Raw genomic sequence first — 22,288 nt, 5'->3', positions numbered from 1 at the left:
GCCGCGCCGCGCCGCGCCGCGCCGCGCAGCTTCGCGTTCGCGAGTTGTTCGCTTATGTAAGACGCTGCGTTAAGGCCGACTCACGTTAGACCGGGCCGTGTCCGGACCGGAGCTTCCGGCGCTTAATTTTCTATGACTTGACAGGTGATCACGTGATGCCTTCCATAGAAAACGAAGCGCCGGAAGCTCCGGCCCCGACACGGCCCGGTCTAACGTGAGTCATCCTTTAGCCGACTATATTCGCTAACGTCTGCGTAACTTACTTTCTTGCCACAGAGCGGACACGCTATACATCAAAAATCACGCGTTTCTATATGTAAACAGCACGTCTGTACACGCGTCATGCGTCATAGTGTGAGTAAGTTGCTTAAAAACAGTACTAAGCGGCCGGCAGACGGCCGTCAATCTGGTGTCGCGGGGCGAGGTAATTCGAGTCGGGGCGGGGCGGTGCGTGGCCGTTCTGTATGATAATACTATTACTTATTCTGTGCCTCTGCTGTGACAACCCTAGAGGCGACGCAATAAGTGAAGTGTGTCAGGAAGCGGCCCAGTTTGCAAAGCGCATCAGAAGTAGTTTATCCGAAACGGGGAGTAACTGGTTCATAATGAGTCTCGTAAAATGTTCTCGAGTAAGTTTATGTTATAAAATAAACGGGTTACGGGTGACGAGCGTTCGCGTTTGCGATTTCTATTTTTGTATAGGATTTTGAACAGCGCGCCAAGCGGGACGTTTTGGAAACTCAAAATCCCATACAAAATGACAGAACGCAAACGCGTCACGTCACGCTATCGAATAAAATTTACACTAGGGGTAGTATGGGTACAGTATTTTAGAATATTCGACGAAATGTGCTTAAATATCACACTGATAAATTTATACACATTTAAAACATAAGGCACACCATACCAAAAAAGTTAAATTAAATGAATGGGGGGGGCAAAAAAATTTGCGAATATTATTCTTACTTACATGTTTTCACATAATGTCATTAAAAGTTAAAACTACAATTATTAAACTAAAACAAAACGTATTGTTTTCAAAATATTGTCATTTAGTTCCGATACACAAACGTAGGGTAAACTCGATTATTATAAATTTGGTGACACGCCTAATGCGTTGGTACAAGTTTTGAAGCATGACACCCAGAAAAGCTACTAAAGCTAGTGAATTAGGGCCTTTTAAATGGGCCTCACTCACTCAATGAAGTTGAAAATTTGCATTATGTAAGTCGGGTGACAATGCAAAGTTATGGTACCATCGAGCTAATCTGATGATGGGTGCAAGCTACAAACTTGATAAACGGGCCCCTGCCCACGCGACGCGGACCGCCTGACGGCCCGGCCGCGACATCGCGCGGCGGCGGCAGCGGCGAGCGGCGGCCACAGGTGGGAACGAAAGGTCCGATCGCTGTGTCTCGCTCCAACCTATGGCCGCCGCCAAGGGCCTGACACTCTTTGATAGAGAAAGTCTTATTGCGATTCCTATAAGAGGAAAGAGAAAATAGTACCATGCTTTGTCCTTATCACCGACCGGGTTTTTTTTCATGGGTTATGGCAGCATATGTAGGAGGCGATGGCAAAATACCGAAATTTATAAGTGAAAGAGAAAAAGGATTATGCTGCCATACATTAACCTGTCGATACATGAATATGTCTTTCTCTTACCCCTGGTCGCTCGGTTTCATGTCTGTAACTACTATACTATGTCTATGGCCGCCGCTCGCCGCTGCCGCCGCCGCGCGATGTCGTGGCTGGTCCGTAAGGTCTTGTAAGTAAACCGGTAAGGTTTACGGAACCCATTTGTTTGTAATGTCCTCTTTGTCGTATATTCCTCATTACTAATTAAGGGAGAAGTCGAGGAGGAGGTTAGTAGTCTATTATAATGTGAAATAGCTAAGTACTATTTATAGCTAAAGAATTCAGATTAAATAGATTATTTGAAAGCAAGTGGCCTTTCCCAAAGTAGGTTAATTATTGTTTATCGAGAGATTTACTATCATTCTGTTCACAGGGCTTGCATCACATTATGCAACTTTGCAGACTGCGCGCGCTACAACGTGAGTTGGAGTTGTTTTGATGCGTTTGATTTTGAACTAAAAGTATAAACTTCGTCCGGTTCTCCATACAAACGGAGTCCCCATTTTCCTCTCTGGATATTGACATTATGGCAAATGTTTTAACATATTTTGATGTATATTAACCGTAACTATGCCTAGAGGCATAGCTACGGTGGCCCCTATGTTTGATTTTTTTCGAATCTCTAATTGTTATAAGTTTGGAGCATTTAAAAATTTGTATGAAATCTGTTTCTCGCTAATTTTACACAAATAAAAAAATCTAAAAAGTCATCATAGGTTAACATACATCGAAATATGTTTAAACATCTTCCATAATGTAAATATCCAGAGAGGAAAATGAGGAATAATTTAGTATTTGTTGTTATAGCGGCAACAGAAATACATCATCTGTGAAAATTTCAACTGTCTATCACGGTTCATGAGACAGCCTGGTGACAGACGGACGGACAGCGGAGTCTTAGTAATAGGGTCCCGTTATTACCCTTTGGGTACGGAACTCTGAAAAAAACCGCATCGTAATCGGTCCATCCGTTGAAGAGCTCGATGCCACAGACAGACAGACAATGGCGTCAAACACATTTATATTTATAACGCTCTTATTGCGCCGGGGGTTAAGGGTCTCCGGCAAGCTCGGTTCTCCATACAAACGTAGTTCCGCTCTCATTTTAAAACGACTAGCTAGATTGCTCTGAAACTTTATACTTACAATAGAATAAGGTATATCTATGTCTGTAATTAGTTTATGTAGCTTTAGATACCATAGTTAAAAAATACAGCGAATTTAAGTTTTTCATACATAACTTATTTTTGCTCTATTTCGTTTGTTTTATAAACTGGAGCTATATAAACTAATTTCAGACCTAGATATACATCATGTCATTGTATGTGCAAAGTTTCATTACAATCCAACACGTAGTTTTAAAATGAAGGGAAGGTGCAATTCGGCCGAGCTTGGCGGGGACTATTAAATTAATTGCAAATAACTATAGAACAGGCGGGTGCATTGTTTTACTCGTACGTAGATTTCAAAATTGTTTACAATACGCGTACCTACTATACGTATTGTTGGTAACGGAGGCCGGATTTTTACGAAATTGATTCCATTGTTCACCATACGCTTTGTAGTCATAATTGTTTGGTACACACGTATGTACAAATATAAAGTAAAATATTTGTTAGGCTTTAAAATCAGTGAACGTTTTCGTTAAAATAAGTTTTTTGATGAAACGATTTCCTGCTTAGTGCGCGACAGCTTAGGGACACAAAATTTAATATCAGCAATCAAAAACAGCCCTGCGTGCAAAAAGTGTTTATGGCATGGCACCCAAATTGTATAACAAGCTACCCAATTTAATAAGAGAATCCGATATGCCCCTATTTAGGAAATATTTGTTGTACTTTTTGGTACAAAATGCTTTTTACTCTGTGAAAGAATTTTTAGACTTCTTCCTCGGTCCCTCATTGCTGAGGATCGCGACCATGTATGCTCCGTCTCCATAGTGTGCGGTCATAAGCCACATGAGTCACGCACTGCATGTTGCCGCCAACCACCCTCTTCACACCATCAGACCATCTCGTGGGTGCTTTTCCTCGCCCGCGCTTGCCATCCATTTGACCCAAGATAATCTGCCTTTCTAGGTCATGCTTCTTAGACCGCATGATATGTCCAAAAAAGCTGAGTGCGCGTTCTTAGCTCTTAGTGCGCGACAGCTTAGGGACACAAAATTTAATATCAGCAATCAAAAACAGCCCTGCGTGCAAAAAGTGTTTATGGCATGGCACCCAAATTGTATAACAAGATACCCAATTTAATAAGAGAATCCGATATGCCTCTATTTAGGAAATATTTGTTGTACTTTTTGGTACAAAATGCTTTTTACTCAGAAAGAATTTTTAGACTATATGCCGCATATTTATTAATTTGAGTATAATGTAGTATGAGGTCGGAACTTTATTATTTTTGCATGCTGCATGATAGGTCATAAGAATCTAGTCATAGTTATAGGTAATACTTGTTATTTCTATGCCTATTCAGGCAGGATGTGTTGATAAAAAATTGTTTTATTAATACATCTTTATTGTACCACAAGAAATAAATGATTGATTGATTGATTTTTTTTTGTCAGATTTTCGGTAAAATTTGGTGGACAGATAGTGTCCTAAACACTAATATGTGGCTTTTAATCCACAGAAGGGTGCAGTAAGCAGTTTTTCGTCTGAAATCCCAACAGAAATTCTGATAGATTGCTGGTTGAACATGAAGCATAAAGGATGACTCACGTTAGACCGGGCCGTGTCCGGGCCGGAGCTTCCGGCGCTTCGTTTTCTATGGAAGGCATCACGTGATCACCTGTCATGTCATAGAAAAGTAAGCGCCGGAAGCTCCGGCCCAAACACGGGCCGGTCTAACGTGAGTTATACTTTAGGAACCTTCTCCGATGGAAAGCCACATATAAGCGCAATTTCACTATGTCTTAAGCTAAAAAAAATCCTCTTGAGTTACGAATTTTATCCAAACTATAGAAAGTAAATTACGTACTTATGTCAGTCAGTTTTAACTAGAGATGGCCGGAATATTCGGTAATTATTCGGTATTTTTCAACGTTCGTATTCGGCCGAATAGTTCGGTTCGCATTGCCGAATATTTACCGAATAAACAATTTTTTTTAAAGGATGACTCACACTAGAACGGCCCGGGTCTGGGGCGGGGTGTCCGACACATCGTTTTCTAAAGAAAACATCACGTTATCATTACAAAACGCAGTGTCGGAGGCTACTACGGCCCGGACACGGATCGTCAGCATTTATACGTCATTATGACGTCAGCGATGTCATTATGACGCCATTATTACGTCATTACTACGTCATTTTGACGTCGCTGACAAGAAACAGTGGCTCAGCTCGAACAGTGGCTCAGTCGCCCCAATATCGCCTCTATCATGTTGGAATTAGGTTGAGTGAGCCACTGTACCCGGCTATTTTTTCCGAGCCACTGTTTCCTACCCTACCCTACACGATTCGGGTTTCATTCATAAGTCTTCATTTCCACATTAAAGTGAAATTTAATCTCAATACGGTCCGTGGATTCTGTCAACTCGATATAATTTCTAAATAATACACAAAACATATTAAATTACCATTACATATTATAAGTACTAATATCTTTAATAAGGACTTAAGTTACAATCAGTTACGTAGGCATAATGTCGTTTTAATATTACACTTGGCATATTACGGCATACAAGTTGATAAACGAGTAACTGCCCAATTCGAACAATGCTTATAAGATGTCACAGCGGTACGATATCGATCTGTTAGTGTCAAAAGTGACGTATTTGGTTGAATTTATGTCACTTTTGACACTGACAGATCGGTATCGTATCGGTATGACATCTTATAAGCGTTGTTCGAATTGGGCCGTAAGTAGAGCGAGACAAAATTAAAATTACAGTCATTTGGAATCATACAGCGGCTCCCAATACGCCCACTTGTACCAACCACATTTTACAATTAGAAAAATACTTTATAGACCCTATCACTAGTGCAATAATGTCCATTTTGCTGTTGGACTTTAGATTTTCAAGCGCAAAATGACTGGCTTAGTTTGTCAATTAAAATTAGAGCAATTCATTATAGTTTAAAATCAAGTTTGACGTATGTATTTATAGATAATTGTGTGATGTAAATGTAAAATATACTGTCTTCATATCAAGTTTTAATAGCTAGGTACCTATGTCTTCATATTTTCATGCGTTTCACGTACTTACCTAGTTTTCTAAACTTCTAACTTGTTTATCTACTATGAAACCTGTCATAGGCCCGATTACTAAACTTAATCTGTAAGTAATGTAACAAACAAGTGGTAAAGTATTCCACGTTGTGGTTTTTCTGTATATTAATACTTTCTAATCTTGTCAATAATAAATTAATATCACATTAACTGTTAGGCCAAACAATAAGGTGTAGAGGGAAATTTGCAGGGAACACAATTTTTGGCTCTGTAACTTTGTTTGGACTAGTTAGGAGGTGAACATATCAAAAGCCCCCGCGGCCGTAACCCTAGTGCCGGGGGGAGAGAGGGATTTGAAGGTTCCATTTTTCGGTTTTTCACATATCTTGGAAACTTTGCGTCTGAGCGACATGGCCACTTATACAAAATGAAAAGTGACTTAATTTGTTACAAGTTTTATTCAGTCAAGTTTTTCGATATCTTGTATAGTTTTTGAGATATCCGCTCTTGAACGTTTATTTAGAGCTCTCATTCTTATCTTGATTATCTACATCAGCGAAGCTGCTAGGCCGGGTTTGGTATCGTTTTCGTATAAATCGGGGGTGCTGAATTCATTTATGGTATCAAAATGTGTATTTAGTTACTCTAGTGTTTACTAAAAAGGCTAGTGCTGCACTCTGGTGGCAGAACATTGCAGTAATATCCCCTACTGAGACTTGTAGCGCGTTTATGAATAACGTCATTAGGCATAAAAACACTATGTATCTACCTACCGCTCTCGCTATACAGGATTAAACTTTTACCACCAGCCATACTCTGCGTAGTGACTTAATATTGGGCATACTTAACAACTTTTATTATAAATAAATAATAAAAATAATCTTTATTGCAGCTTTAAATTATTACTTAACATTGGTTCCTGGCTCTCAAAGTAGGTTTCCCGGTGTCTCAAGAGCCAGTTCTATTCTATAATATAATGACAATCTATAATTTACTGCGCAGTGACTTTATAGGTCATACTGAACAACTTTTATTATGGGATCAATGCCGAAATCGCGTAAAAAAATTTGGCTATCCGATAGAAAAAATCAGCGGCATCACATCAGCCGGAATGTATGAAACAGCAATATTTTTTTTCGCAATTTCGACTTTGGCCCCATAATAAAAGTTGTTCAGTATGACCTATAAAGTTGACGTAGTAAATTTCACCCTGTATTTGAAAGACAAGAGATGTTTTTTTTTTTCAACTGTGTATTCGCAACATTCTACTCTAAATGCATCGTATAATTATTCAGTGTATCTGTATTCCATTTCGTACACGGCGGGAGAAACCGCGTTAGGTGCAAGGTTAGTTAGCGAATACTAAAAAGGTCCGTGAGGCTAATAAAAAAGTTCTAGGCGTCACAGTAACACCTAGAACATATGTGTCATTTTCAAGCAAGGACTTTCCGGCAGGTTTTTCGTTTAAAGACGCAAGCAATTTTCGTCCTTATGGCAAGCGACAATGTGGTACCTTTTGCTTGAAAACGTCACATATACGTCTCGCGTAAAATGATGGTTCCTATGACATTTTTAGGGTTCCGTCTTCATAGGCAGGGTCACTAACTAGGCCGGACAGAAGTAACATAAAACTTAAGGCAATTCTGGCATTCTGAACAATTTGTTCAAAATGCCATTAAAAATTTAAGAGAATCGCAATTCCATTGCGTGCGTTTGAACCAATTTAAATATGCCGTTAAAAAACACGTAACTTAAGCAATCACTACGAGGTTAATATTTTGCCGACGGCTAAACAAAGTTTGTTTATCATGTTGTTCTTCGTTACAAACGTCGTATGTCCCATTTCATATTTGTATTCCGATTTGGACTTTATTCTCAAGTTAATTAGGTTCAGAATAAATTCAACGGCAGATTAACATATACATGGCTGACTTTGAGTGAGCAGGTGTAAAGTTATGTAAGATGCGCCTTGCATTTAAAAAGCGAATTGCATAATTTAATGAGATTAAGATGCTACACACTTGTGCACTGGCACTGGCTACCGTGTGCTTAAATGGGGACACGGTTTAGGAAGCTACAGAAATCTGATTGTGTAATGTTTTCTTTTAATTAGTGTTATTTCTAGAGAGCAGATTTGAAGTAGCTATCTCAATATTAATATAGATATGACTATTACCTTTTCTGTTTATTTAATTCTTATCATTTTATTGACATTGTTTAATATTATACCCGATTTTTTTTTGTTTCCTAGCGTGTAAGTAAATTTGAAATTAGAATTTGTTTTGACATTTTTACGCGCATGTTTTTATAAGTATTTATGTTGAGGTTAGGTTAGGTTAAAATAAAAAATAAAAATCATTAAAAATAATCATTTAAAAATCAATTCTACTGGCCAACATCACAAATCAAAACTCAAAATTTGCATCATATGACTTTACCTTGTGGATAAAATGCAATTTTCTCTTCCGTTTTTGAAATATAAAGAGGATCTTTACGAACTTGCGTGGTGTAAATAAAATTGTATCATACTTTGTTTGTATAAAATTCACAGAGAGGTCGTTATTCGTTAGGCATAATATGATGCTTTCTCAGACTAACCTATCTCTACTCTTACTCATTAACGCAACAAAAACCCCGATGTATTTCAACCCCATTTTCACCCCATTAGGAAATGAATTTTTAAAAACGCAGGCAAAAATATCGATCCAGACAAATGGCTCAAAAATATGTGAACACGACTTTATTTTCTAAGGTCCAAAACGTACACATATTTTTGAAACTTTGGGAATGTTTATGCCCTTGACTGTACAGTCGCCATCAGATATATCGGAGCGGCCGAAGTGCTCAAAAATATCTAAACACGCACCTGGCGCCTTGACTTGACAATAGAGGCGTGTTCAGATATTTGTGAGCGCCTTGGCCGCTCCGATATATCTGATGGCGAGTACATGGATTAACATTAACTTAAATTGGCATTAAAATAATCGTAGTTGGTTAAAGAAGTTTTTATTTTCATTACTTACTTGTACTACATGTCCCACATATTTTTTTCTAAAGCGGAATAGATGTCGCGACGAACGAAAAGTGTAATGCTCAACAATCAGCTAATATTACTGGATTAACCGGCACTCTATTTTCAACTACTTCTGCTTGTAATATTAGTTGTAAATTGTTGAGCAATACGCGTTTCGTCAGTCGCGATACACGTGACATCTAGTGTCAAGTAGCATTAACTGATAAATCCTCTACTTGACGCTAGATGTCGACTACGAAAATAATAAGCATTTTGGTAACAAAACTGATGTATGGAGTGAGCACTCTATGCTTACTTATTTCTCTATGGTTTTTAGAAAACGTAATTCAATATGAACAGTTACAATTATCAGACATCGGATTTTTGTGGGCTAAATCAAATGACAAGTAGGGAGTAGGGAGTTCCGATGTCGATAAACTTAATAAACGATGCATTTAATTTCGCCCCCAAAAAATCCGATTTTTGACAATGACAACTGCAGTACCCGTATCATGAGTCTCTGACAGTGTCAAAACTGACATATACACTAACGTCTATACGCACAGACCTGTCATTTTTATGCCTACGCATAAAGACAGCTGAAGTGTATGAAAGGGAAGCCATCACGTATATGAACAATATGAACATCCCATGAGTGCGAAAGAGTCAAGACTACAAATGAGAAAACGTGACCATTTTTGAGTGACAGGACGGCCGCAGTCGGCCAAGAGCATATCACCGCTATTTAAAATTGAAAAATATCCACAAATCAGGAAGAAAACTATTAAATAAAGTAATACAGTGAAGATGGTGTCATGTAGTGTACCGGATTGCAGTGTCACGGGGACAAATAATCCAAGCAAATACTCAGTTCACAGGTAATTATGATGTTCCGAGCGAAGTTTTCTTAACGATATTTTGTCAAATTAACGGCATAAAAAGTATTAAAAGCCGGTTTATTACAGTACATTATAAGTTTTATTCCGTTGTGTGCTAATATTTTAACATATTAGTCAATAATTTAGAATATTTTGTGTAAAAACATAAACTGTTACAGGGCTAGGGCTTGACAAAATGTTCATATGACTGTATCGATAACTTTGTGTCGTTTTCAATCAAAAGGTACCACATTGTCGCTTGCCATAAGGAAGCTCTGACAGGTTATTCGTATAAACATACAATCCAATTTCGTCCTAATGGTAAGCGACAATGTGGTACCTTTTGATTGAAAACGTCACATATTAACAACAGATAAGTATAATTATTTCTTCACAAGATATCATTGAGATATTAACCTTTATAACCGACTTCAAATAATAAAGATTGTTATACCTTTTTAAAGGTGCACATGTTTAGCGGTAAATTTAATATAAATAAGCTGATATCCCTGCCCCTTCATTGCCAGATATCCCAAGGACCTGACTTACGTCGGTAATGGTTGCGTGCCATTAACAGGAAAACTTGGACTCCACATAAATATTCTGTTGTTTGTGGCAAACATTTTCATCCAAAATGTTTCAGAGAAATAGTAAAAAAAATCTCAAGATCGGCTCGATCTAAACTTAATAGTTTTCTTCCTGATTTGTTTATATTTTTCAATTTAAAAATTACCGTAATACTCTCTTGTCCATCCGCGGCCGTTGTCAAATTCAAAAATGGTCAGATAAAAATAAAAATAATTGATAAAAGAAACAACGGGAACAACACATTTGAAAAAGTAGTCGATAAAGCAGTCAAACACCGATAAATTATTCATATGTTGTAACATGACATCACTATTTTTGATCTCACATAGACAATTTACGCACACACTTGCATTACGTTGTTGGTCGGACTTTTAAAGCCTGACAGTTGTTCTTTGTCATCCAGTTCTGTGCGTCTACGTAATTTACTTTCTATCTCGCTCGCACTAATATGTCAGTACGAGATGCATAGAAAGTAAGTTACGTATACGCTAGCGTTCATGTCAGTGCCAAACTGGTGGTAGCCACATTGTTAACGTTAAACAACACATTAAAAATAGGGCACCGAATAAACTATCAAGTAGTATATAAATAATGATCATAATTCTACATTTAATCTAAATATACAATTAATTCATTACAAATACTTTTTTATAATTAAATATCTACATCCGATTATCTGAATACAATAATAATTAATAATTATAGTTAATATAACACTTATTAAATTAATCATTGCTAAATTTAATGGATCAGTAATTCCACTACAGAAATAAGATATTTATCATTTTTTTTTTATATATTTATTGTTTAATATTTAGTGTTTTAAAATAGTTGATTCACGCAGGAATACTCCGTCAAAAATATGTAAAAAGAGACTATTGGGTCTGGTAGGGCGTCCGCTAACGTATACCCCGGCCACACACTCGACGAGTGTGTAACTGTGTATGTAGTATGGCGGCCGATGACGAGTAGCGCGGACACACTACGTCTCTGCCTACTTCCCATGCCACTCGTCGAGTATGTGGCCGAGGATATAAAGGGTCTCTCTACATATGTCGAGGCGGAATCGGAAAAAAGCCGATAGAAAAAATGAGAGCGAAAGAGGCGTCGGCACGTCGGCAGGTATTCGCACCCCTTTTCATTCATTACAAAAATACAAAATACAAAAATCTTTATTTGTTTTAAACACAAATTGCCATGATTTACGTGATGGAGCCGCCCGGTAAGCAAAAAATTGCCTGTGTCGGGAGGCACCGCTCTTCCCTAGGTTAAAGCAAACTATTTGTACAAATAAAAATTTAAAATCTAAAGATTAATTTCTAAAACCAAAACAACAAAAATGACCATTTAACTTACACTAAATTTTAACAAACTTATGATATTGTAACTTAAATAATTTATAAAATCATTGTCATTCACATTCATCCATCTCGCTCACCCTTTCTTTCATAAATATATTCGACCTCATTTTCATATCACCCGCCTTTTCGCCGACCTGACGCAATAAAGAAAAGCAGAATAATTTGAATAATCTCTCATTGCTTAAATTGTCAATCAAATAAAAACACACATTTTTCTTCGTGAAGATTAATTAATTTTTAAGAGAGTGATAAAATAAACGTGAATGTGAAGGTGAGAAGAAACCAGAGGAAACACGAACCACTAAACTAGAATACATTAAAAAAAAATAGAATTTTAACGAGCAGGTAAGGTCGGCCCCATTAATTCATAGATTCATTCTGAGCCACAGCCCCTCTTTTATCTTCGGGCTGCGCTCCCGCCTGGTCCTTCGATATCGCGTCTTCAGCAGGCGTCGGACGATGCGAGCCGAATGACGACTCTTTCGCTCTTAATGCGCAGACATAATAGTAGATTGTATGACTAGGGAATAAAACAATCCATTTTAGGCGAGGTGTGCATATAGCTACCCGAGCCGGAACGGCGAGGGTCGATAGGCGCAGCGAGGTTAAAATGGGTTTTATTACCGAGTTATACAATACTTTTCACTTTGAATATAAAAAACAACTTATTTTATGAAATACTAGCTTTTGCCCGCGACTTCGTCTGCGTGGAATTAGTAATTTGGGTACCTTAATTCTTAAACAAATCTGCTTTTTAATACATCCTTTTTTCACCCCCAAATTGGTCCACACTATACATTGCCACCCCATTTTTTACACCCTTAAGGGATGATTTCGGGGATAAAATTATTCTATATCCTTTCCCACAGCTCAAACTTACCCCATACCAAGTTTCATCTAAATCGGTTCAGCGGTTATTGATTCCCCATACAAATTTCCACCCCCCTTTTCATTCCCTTGAGGGGTGAGTTCTGGGATAAAAAGTATCCTATGTCCTTCCCCGGGACTGAAACTATCTGTATACCAAATTTCAACTAAATCAGTTCAGCGGTTTAAGCGTGAAGAGGGAACACACAGACAGACAGACAGACTTTCGCATTTATAATATTAGTATGGAAGTATGGATTAAAAGTACAATTGGTACAATTTTTAATATGTAGAGCTATCTTTTTCCCCGGGTAAATTAATTGTATTCCGAGTCAATTGGGGAGGCGAAAGAGGTATTCCGGACAGATTTATTGAATTCCGTTTCGATTCGGGAGTAAATGTAGGCGAAATCAAAAATATGTATACATATTTTCCCTAGGGGCTAAAATAAGATTTTTGCCCCGCTTTGGAGGTCTAATATGAAACACCTTTAGAGAATGAGAAGAGAAAAGGTTTTTTTCTATTGGCTTTTGCCGATTCCGCGTCGACATATGTCCCAGGTAGTATTTATTTGTCATTATGACGTATAAATGACGTCGCTGACGTCACTTTGCTACCTGGGGTAGGCTCCAAAATCCGTCGCACGCGTCCGCGCCAGCAAGCGGACGCCCTTATGCTCGACCTTTGTACTGTACGTTACAAGCGTTAATACAAAGTACAAAATAACGTCACCCACTATGGAGTCGGACGGGGAGATAGTCCAGGCGCCCCGCGGACCCCGTCGATCGGACTACTAGTTCTAGTTGAGCATAGTGTGGTTATCGTAGATGTTGCGTCGCTGCTCGCGTACCTATTGTGAAAATTGATTTTGTTACATTTTACATACTTCATGGACAAAAAAAGATTTGTTCTCGACAAAGTAAGATTGCAATCCATTTGGTTGCTTTATAAATTCAGTATTTACAAAAAACGAACCGGCCAAGTGCGACTCGGACTCGCGCACCGAGGGTTACGTACTTTTTAGTATTTAGAATAGAATAGAATAGAAATAATTTATTCGTTAGCACACACAAATAGAAAGTTATACAGAACAGATAAACATAAATAAAAGAAAAAGTGCCACGAATGGTATTTGTTGTTATAGCGGCAACAGAAATACATCATCTGTGAAAATTTCAACTGTCTAGCTATCACGGTTCAAGCCTGGTGACAGACAGGCGGACAGACGGACAGCGAAGTCTTAGTAATAGGGTTCCGTTTTTACCCTTTGGGTACGGAACCCTAAAAACAGAATAAAATAAATATTTAAGTAGGGCTCCCATACAACAAACGTGTTTTCTTTTGCCGTTTTTTGCGTAATGGTACGGAACCCTTGGTGCGCGAGTCCGACTCGCACTTGTTTAAACAACATGAATTACAAGAGCTCCCGTCATCTAGTGATAAAAGCCTGAGCTACTTGGAAATAAAACGTAACAAAGAAGTCGATCCGACCAATCGTATTCGAGAAATAACGTAAATACGTTATTTTGCAAATAATGTGCTATGTATGGAACTCGGAGCGCGAGTTTGGGCAGTTTTATTTATTAGCCTAAGCCTTACTTAGTGAGTGACTCGGTTCAGCAAGTCGCACCGCACGCCTGACGGCTGCGCGAGACTCCCGCGGTAGAGGACTCCTACAGTAACTCACCTGTCGCTTCCACTTGTCCTGCTAGTGAGTGACTCGGTTCAGCACGTCACACCGCACGCCCGTCGGCTGCATTAGACTCCCGCGGTAGAGGACTCCTACAGTAACTCACCTGTCGCTTCCACTTGTCCTGCTAGTGAGTGACTCGGTTCAGCACGTCACACCGCACGCCCGTCGGCTGCATTAGACTCCCGCGGTAGAGGACTCCTACAGTAACTCACCTGTCGCTTCCACTTGTCCTGCTAGTGAGTGACTCGGTTCAGCACGTCGCACCGCACGCCCGTCGGCTGCATGAGACTCCCGCGGTAGAGGACTCCTACAGTAACTCACCTGTCGCTTCCACTTGTCCTGCTAGTGAGTGACTCGGTTCAGCACGTCGCACCGCACGCCCGTCGGCTGCATGAGACTCCCGCGGTAGAGGACTCCTACAGTAACTCACCTGTCGCTTCCACTTGTCCTGCTAGTGAGTGACTCGGTTCAGCACGTCACACCGCACGCCAGTCGGCTGCATTAGACTCCCGCGGTAAAGGACTCCTACAGTAACTCACCTGTCGCTTCCACTTGTCCTGCTGGTGAGTGACTCGGTTCAGCACGTTGCCCCGCACGCCCGTCGGCTGACCTGAGACTCCCGCGGTTTAGGACTCCTACAGTAACTCACCTGTCGCTTCCACTTGTCTTGCTGGTGAGTGACTCGATTCAGCACGTTGCCCCGCACGCCCATCGGCTGACCTGAAGGGCCCACAGTGGAGGATTCATCCTAAAACAAATAAAAATATTTTAAAAAGTTCAAGTCAAGAGTACATTAAGGCGAAACCCTGAGCCAGAAGGCGAAAAATCTCCTTATATAATCATATTTTTCTAAAAGACGTTGATATTCGTATACGTGGAAAAAATATATGTAGTTCTTGATTATATTATCTTTAATTTATAAGCTCCCGACACACGAATCATGACACTTCGCTCGATACAATTAATTCCCAAAGTAACCTCTAACTAGGACTTTTAATCCAACTTTACTCGGTTATTTATTATGTGCACTATAAACAAACAAAAAAAAAAAACAATCTTAACTTAAATAGTAATTTGACAGCTTTCAAATTTCGATATTGTACGGCAACGTTTTTAAAATAAATAAAAATCGATCTAAATTAGATCAAAATTGACACTAATTGGCGCGCATGTTCTTTCCCGTTCTTTCTTGCGAAATGTGACAGTGATAACGGCAAACCGATGGAACGGCCTTAAGATAAGACATTTTATGGAAGGCTGAATAGGTACAATTACTAATAAAGTATTGTACGTACGTCTTCGTTGGTGTGTTCTTGGTAAGACGCCTTAGCTCGCTTGTTGATGAGCGGGTCCAGACATATAAGGAAGCCCATGTAGACCACCAGCAGCATTATAACCCAGATCACTATTATCACCACCACCTGGAACGGAATTTAAAAAAAATTAAAAAACCGGACAAGTGCGAGTCGGACTCGCCCACAGAGGGTACCGTACTTTTTAGTGTTTTTTGTTATAGCGGCAACAGAAATACATCATCTGTGAAAATCTCAGCTGTCTAGCTATCACGGTTCATGAGATACAGCCTGGTGACAGACAGACGGACAGTGAAGTCTTAGTAATAGGGTCCCGTTTTTACCCTTTGGGTATGGAACCCTCTTCTGTGTAAAGTTGTTTTGATTTTTAATTGTTTTTGTTTCTGTTTGTATATAAAATTTGTTAATTACCTTGATAATGGTGGTGTTCCTGTTCTCGTACTTGCACTCGCAGCGAGGGCAGAACTCCTGCTCCCGTCCCTTGATGAGCTCTCCCACTTGTGGCAAAATCACCCCGTCACAGTTACTGAAATACAAATAAAATATAAAACCGGCCAAGTGCGAGTCGGACTCGCGCACGAAGGGTTCCGTACCATTACGGAAAAAAACAGCAAAAAAATCACTTTTGTTGTATGGGAGCCCCATTTAAATATTCATATTATTCTGTTTTTAGTATTTGTTGTTATAGCGGCAACAGAATAACATCATCTGTGAAAATTTCAGCTGTCTAGCTATCACGGTTCATGAGATACAGCCTGGTGACAGACAGACGGACAGCGGAGTCTTAGTAATAGGGTCCCGTTTTTACCCTTTGGGTAAGGAACCCTAAAAAGTGGTAAAGAATCATTTTTAGTTTTACTCCATTTAAAAGAATTTACCGTATGTTTTAGGGTTCCGTACATCAAAAGGAAAAAACGGAATCCTTATAGGATCACTCGTGTGTCTGTCTGTCTGTCCGTCTGTCACAGTCCGTTTTCTCCGAAACTACTAGACTAATTATGTTGTAATTTGGTACACATATGTATGTTTGTGACCCAAAGACAGACATGTAACGTAAACAAATGAATTTTAAACATGGGGGTCAGTTTTGGGGGGTAAATGAGAAAATGAAAAAATAAAGTTCGTCAAACTATATCAAATGAAAGAGATCATTTTGAAAATCCCAAATATATATTTTTTTCTAATTTTAAAATAAATACTTTAGAAGTTATTCAAGAAAGTAGCCAAAAAATGACCATTCCCCCCTTAATTTCCGAAACTACAGGGTCTAAAATTAAAAAAAATACACAAAATAGTTCTTTATTTATAGATGACTGGAAAACCTATTAGAAATGTGTAGTCAAGCATGAGTCGGACTTAATTATTTAGTTATTAATCCGACCCCTACGGGTTTTTTAGACATTTCACATATAAAAATACATTGTTAAAATTGTTTAATGTACGGAACCCTTGGAACGAGAGTCCGACTCGCACTTGGCCGGTTTTATTTGTAAGAATCTCCTCTTTCATTCTATGCTGGGCTCGGAATCGCTCCATCTCCAATAGTAATAGTAATAGCCTTTATTTCATGCTTTTTTTTTTTTACAATTACATAAATTTCAAATATTATTGGTTTATTATTTGCATGTCGCTTGAGCGGAAAAGGCCTCCCCCAGTTTTTCCCATTCCTTCCTATCCTGTGCTGTTCTCCACCAGTATCTGTCGAAGTTCACTAGCTCATCTCTCCATCTTTTATTTGGTCTTTTTTGTTTTCTCGTTATTCCTATTGGTGACCATTCTGTGACACGTTTAGTCCACCGGTTATCCGTTGTTCGACATATATGGCCAGCCCAGGCCCATTTGTTCTTTTTTATTGCGTATATTGTATCTTTTACACCAGTTTTCTCTCTTATGACTTCGTTTCTGATTCTGTCCTTAATTTTAATTTTTAACATTGACCGTTCCATAGCTCTTTGACAGATTTTCAGTTTATGAATATGTTTCTCAATGGGGCTCCAGGTTTGGGCACCGTAAGTTAAGGTAGGTAGGACAGCAGTATCAAATACCTTTTTCTTTATGGCCATCGACATATCACTCTTCAGAATTGATTTTAGAGACCAATATTTTCGCCACGCTCTACTAATCCTGTAGTCTACTTCCTTGTCGAGTCTGTTTTTGAAGGAAACTAGTTGTCCCAGGTATGTGAAGTCTTCAACATATTCCATATTGTTTCTTCCGTGCTTTATTGGTATTTTATCTCCATTAGTAATGATTTTGCATTTTTTCATGTTCATTGCTAAACCTGCTTCCTTGCATGCTGTGTCAAATTCTGAAATCATTTCTTCTAGTATGTTCGGTTTTTCGGCAACAATTATGACGTCATCTGCAAACCTTAGGTTGTTTATGTACTTCCCATTAATATTTATTCCTTTGTTTTCCCATTCCAGTACTCTAAATATGGCCTCCAGGCATGCATTGAACAGTGTCGGAGAGATAGGGTCTCCTTGCTTTACACCTTTTTGCAACCAGAATGGTTCGCCGTATTTATCTGTTTTTATTCTCGCCTTGCTATGTTGGTATATCTGTTTTAGTATGTTAACATATTTTACCTCTAGGCCTTGATCTTCTAGTGTTTTGAATAAAAATTTATGGTCTATCGAGTCAAAGGCCTTTGTAAAATCTATAAATGCAATGTATATATCTTTATTTTTGTATTCTGTGCTTTTTTCTATAAGTTGGTTAAGCGTATGTAGATGGTCCATTGTGCTGTAATTTGACCGGAATCCAGCTTGTTCCACTGGCTGGTGTTCTTCTAATGTGTTTTGTATTCTTTTGGTCATCACTGTCATGAACAGTTTATAGACGCAGGATATGATACTTATAGGTCTGTAGTTGTCTAGATTGTCTTTATTTCCTTTTTTATGTAGGATAGAGATGTTGGAGATATTCCATTGTTCGGGTATGATTTCGTTCTTTATTATCTCGTTGAACATGTTAGTAATGACTTTGTGTAGTTCGTAGCTTGAGTATTTTAGAATTTCGCTGCAAATCCCATCTGGTCCTATCGCTTTCTCGGTTTTAAGTTTCTTTATTGCTGATGATATTTCATCCGTGAGAAATGGCTCCACTTCATAACATGCTAATGCTTTCCTATTATATATTGTTGGGTCGTATTGTTTATTTAAGTATAGCTGTCTAAAGAAGTCTGTTGCGGTGTCAACTATCTCTTTTCTGCTTTCGGATTTCTTACTGTTATGTTTTATGCTAGCAATGAGTTCTTTCCCTAGTGTCATTTTCCTTTCTGCTCCTTTTACAGCGCATTTAGAAGTCAGTAGCTCATCTACTTCTTTCATTTTTTGATTTTTAATATCTCTCTTTGTTAGTTTTCTTATTCTTCTATTTACTGCTTTTATTCTGTTTTTGTCAGCCCTGGTTTTCTTTTCTTTTTCTTGCAATTGTGACTTCAGTTCTAAGAATCTTTTTGTTTCGCTGGAGTATATGTCTATGTCTTTTTTCTCTTTTATTTTAGTTGACTGTTGTATACCCTTTTTCAATGCTTCTTTAATCTTGTTGTATTTTTCCTGTACTGTCTCGCAGCCTTTAACATTAATGTCTGTAAATAACTTTTCTGTTGCATTGTACACTGCGCCTGCGGAGTCACTTTGTATGCGTTGTTGTCGTTGGATGATCTTTCTTCGGCTTTGGTTTGTATTTATTATTATTTCGACTGGTCTGTGATCTGATATAAAGTTAATGTTTCTTATCACTGATATGTCCTGCACATTGTGTTTGTTCTTAATTAAGAAGAAATCTATTTGGGCTTTATTTATTTGGTTAGGGTGTGCCCAAGTCCATCTTCTGTTTGGTCTTTTATTGAAAAGAGTGTTTCCTACTTTGAGATTCAATGTCCGTGCCAGGTTTATTAGTCCATCTCCTCTTTTATTTCTTGTGCCAAAATTGTACGGTCCTAGTATATCTTCTTCACCCAGTTGTCGGAGTCCAAATCTCCAATACAAATGCAAAACAAAATTAGCAGATGGCGCCAGCATAGCTTGCCCTGTCAATCCCTAGAATTGTCAAATTTTTGTTTTTTTTTGAATGCCCTGGATGCCAGCCCTTTAAGCCAAATCTCATAGAAAAAGGGGCAAGCTATGATGGCCCCATCTCTGCAAACCTTTGACAGTTGCCAACCCGTGCGTGATCTTGGCAGTTAATGTTTAAGAAAGTAAAAGCTAATTCATTGTGTCAGCTTCAGACTTACCATTTATTAGGGTGTACATTGGCAATGTAGAGTTTCCTATCCGATGTGGTGTTGTTACTAGTCGAGTTGTTGTTGAGGACTGCGGAGGGGCTCGGACACACACACTTGCACCGCTTATCTTCATACGACTGCCCCTGTGGTATGCAATTTTTTTATTTAATTTTTTTATTTATTTAATAAGGAAACAAATTACAGTTTTTTCCTTTAAACCTTTCGTATAGGTAGTACTGCAGGTTCGTGGTGTAGGTAGTATTGTAGTACTACTTTATTACTATAGATCTCAGTACGGGGGTGACATCGTCACAGTGACGAAACCCATTTAAAAAAAAAACATATAAAAAAAAGCTTTTGTATGCCTCGGAGCAAATCTGCTCCATATATATTCAACTTAAACATGAAGTGCGCATACGAAAGGTTAAATTAATACAAGACCCATCGTAGGCACAACCTTAAGGAGGTTTGTGAGAGTAAGAGATAAAGGGACAGGTGAAATGAAATAAAAGCTTGTAATTAGATGGTCATGGTGTCTACACTGCAAGCAGTGGCTCCAAGTCACACAGAACCATGACGAATGGCGCAAAATGAAGGAGGCCTACACCCGAAGGGAGGGTAGAAAAGGGCTAAAGAGAGAGAGAGAGAGGTGTCTACACTAAGCTATCAAACCACCTAGGTCCCGATGTATTTTTAAAAGAACAAATATAATAGAATAAAAGGTTCCAAATTCAAAATTGCAAAAATGACTGGGACTGGGAAGCTAAAGGATTTGCCACACTGGATGCATTCTGTGGGTCAATGTTGTTCATACATAATGCGGGTTTGACCTGACCGCTGACCGCAGAATGCATCCAGTGTCGCAAATCCTTTAACCTACTTAGTAAGCTTAATAAGATAAACTGCTTAGTAAGATAAACCGAGTCTAACAGAAGACTTAAGTCTAAACGAATATGAGTGACACATACAAAAAGTACTGAGGTTGACTGAAGTAGCATGACAAATACGAACGTCTTTAAACTTTTTTAAGTACAGTCTAAGGCAAAAATATCGATCCAGACAAATGGCTCAAAAATATGTGAACACGACTTTATTGTCTAAGGTGTAATAGTGTACATATATTTTTGAAACTTTGGGAATGTATATATATTTATGCCCTTGACTGTACGTACTCTTATCAATTTTATAGCCGTTAAGTAGAATTTTATTAATTCCTCAATCTATTTAGTTATCAAAAAAGTAAAATTAATAAAAAAAAACAGAAATGACCAACAACAAGAAAACGACGCTAGTACGGGGTAGAGGTAATAAAAACATTACCTCTTATCAATTTTATTGTTTTTTATAATCCTAGCTGTAGATATTAACCGCTAACGCCCCTTTCATTGACTGAATAAAAATTAGACGTAGATCAAAAATTAAAAGGTCTCATTAGCATTTTAAAAACGGTTTTCCTTGACTTGATTACTTGCATTTTTTCGTCCAACGCACCAGAACCAATAAAATAAAATGAAGATAATAACATTTCACGAACATACACTTACCGACACACAGACTGCGCCTGTAGCGGCCAAAGCGAATATAACTAATAGGCAACGCATGTTGCGGGATTTAATAACAATGAGTTTCAAAGGTTCATTAGCAAATTTCACAGAATTTTGTAAAATAAATTAACTTTTCGACATCACATCAATACATAGCTGCCATTTTAATAATTTGTTTGACACTGACACTGACAGTAAAATAAAAATAATGTTGCCATTTATCATACAGCATAACTTGTTTGGCGTATTATGGTTGCATCTCTTTCATTAGCTAGATTAAGTAAAAGTAAAGTAATCGGATCTAAAACCGACCGACCGACAAACAAATATCTCTTTCTCGCTCTCACTTACGGGTGCGGTTCTCCTTGACCTTGGTGCGATGTGATAGTGTGTTAAGCTATAAGAAAAAAAACCTACTGTTTGTGTTTGTGGTTCGGTTCGGTTGGCACCAGGGGGGGGACAGTCCCTTAGAGAGCCATTTATTCGAAAAAATAGCGTCATCTTTATTACTTAACTCGGAACTGGTTTTTTTATGTGGCATCCCCGCACCCATGTTGGCAACACTGTATCTGTTATTGACTTAAAAGTAAAACAATTTTGTTTCGTGCTCCTCTTTTTATATTTCAGCCATTTAAAATATTTTATTTCTATTACATTTGGGAAATGGCCACTAATAATGGATGCTGATAACTTGATAAGCAATAATATGTCAATGTAATAAAGGTGTCAACATAGTGTCAACATTTTTTGCAAATTGAATGTGGGATAACACAATTGCTTATCAGCGTCCTTATGCTTGACTAAGTTTACAATGCCGCATTGTTGTGCATTTGGATGTTCGAAGAAAGGTAAATTATTTTGTCTAGAATTACTACTACTAGACATTTTCTGTTGTTGAAATGTTGATATACTGCGATTCGAGATGTTAAAATGGTCACGCAGATGTTACACCATTTGAATTTATTTAAAAAAATAACTTATTTCAGGTGCGG

At 38.3% G+C, this 22,288-nt stretch overlaps 1 protein-coding gene across 2 annotated transcripts; it reads right to left on the bottom strand.

Moving 5' to 3' along the window:
* Positions 1 to 13,215: 13,215 nt before the first annotated feature.
* LOC134753880 (uncharacterized protein CG1161-like) lies at positions 13,216 to 21,460 on the bottom strand. Of its 2 annotated transcripts, XM_063689840.1 has the most exons (7): positions 21,297 to 21,460; positions 19,762 to 19,895; positions 15,933 to 16,047; positions 15,504 to 15,629; positions 14,929 to 14,956; positions 14,748 to 14,818; positions 13,216 to 13,365 (listed from the first exon to the last, which is right to left on the bottom strand). In XM_063689840.1, exons 1-7 carry the CDS (start codon positions 21,351 to 21,353, stop codon positions 13,315 to 13,317), a joined length of 582 nt encoding a protein of 193 aa, XP_063545910.1. In that variant the 5' UTR covers positions 21,354 to 21,460; the 3' UTR covers positions 13,216 to 13,314. The 2 variants fall into 2 exon arrangements, with proteins under 2 accessions (XP_063545910.1, XP_063545909.1); XM_063689839.1 differs by lacking the exon at positions 14,748 to 14,818 and having other exon boundaries at positions 13,219 to 13,365; positions 14,858 to 14,956.
* Between the last annotated feature and the right edge of the window lie 828 nt (positions 21,461 to 22,288).

This window comes from Cydia strobilella, chromosome Z, assembly GCF_947568885.1.
Source record: "Cydia strobilella chromosome Z, ilCydStro3.1, whole genome shotgun sequence".
Taxonomy (NCBI): Eukaryota; Metazoa; Arthropoda; class Insecta; order Lepidoptera; family Tortricidae; genus Cydia; species Cydia strobilella.
The sequence above is the reverse complement of the archived record's forward strand: the minus strand, read 5'-3'. Positions and strand labels throughout refer to the sequence as shown.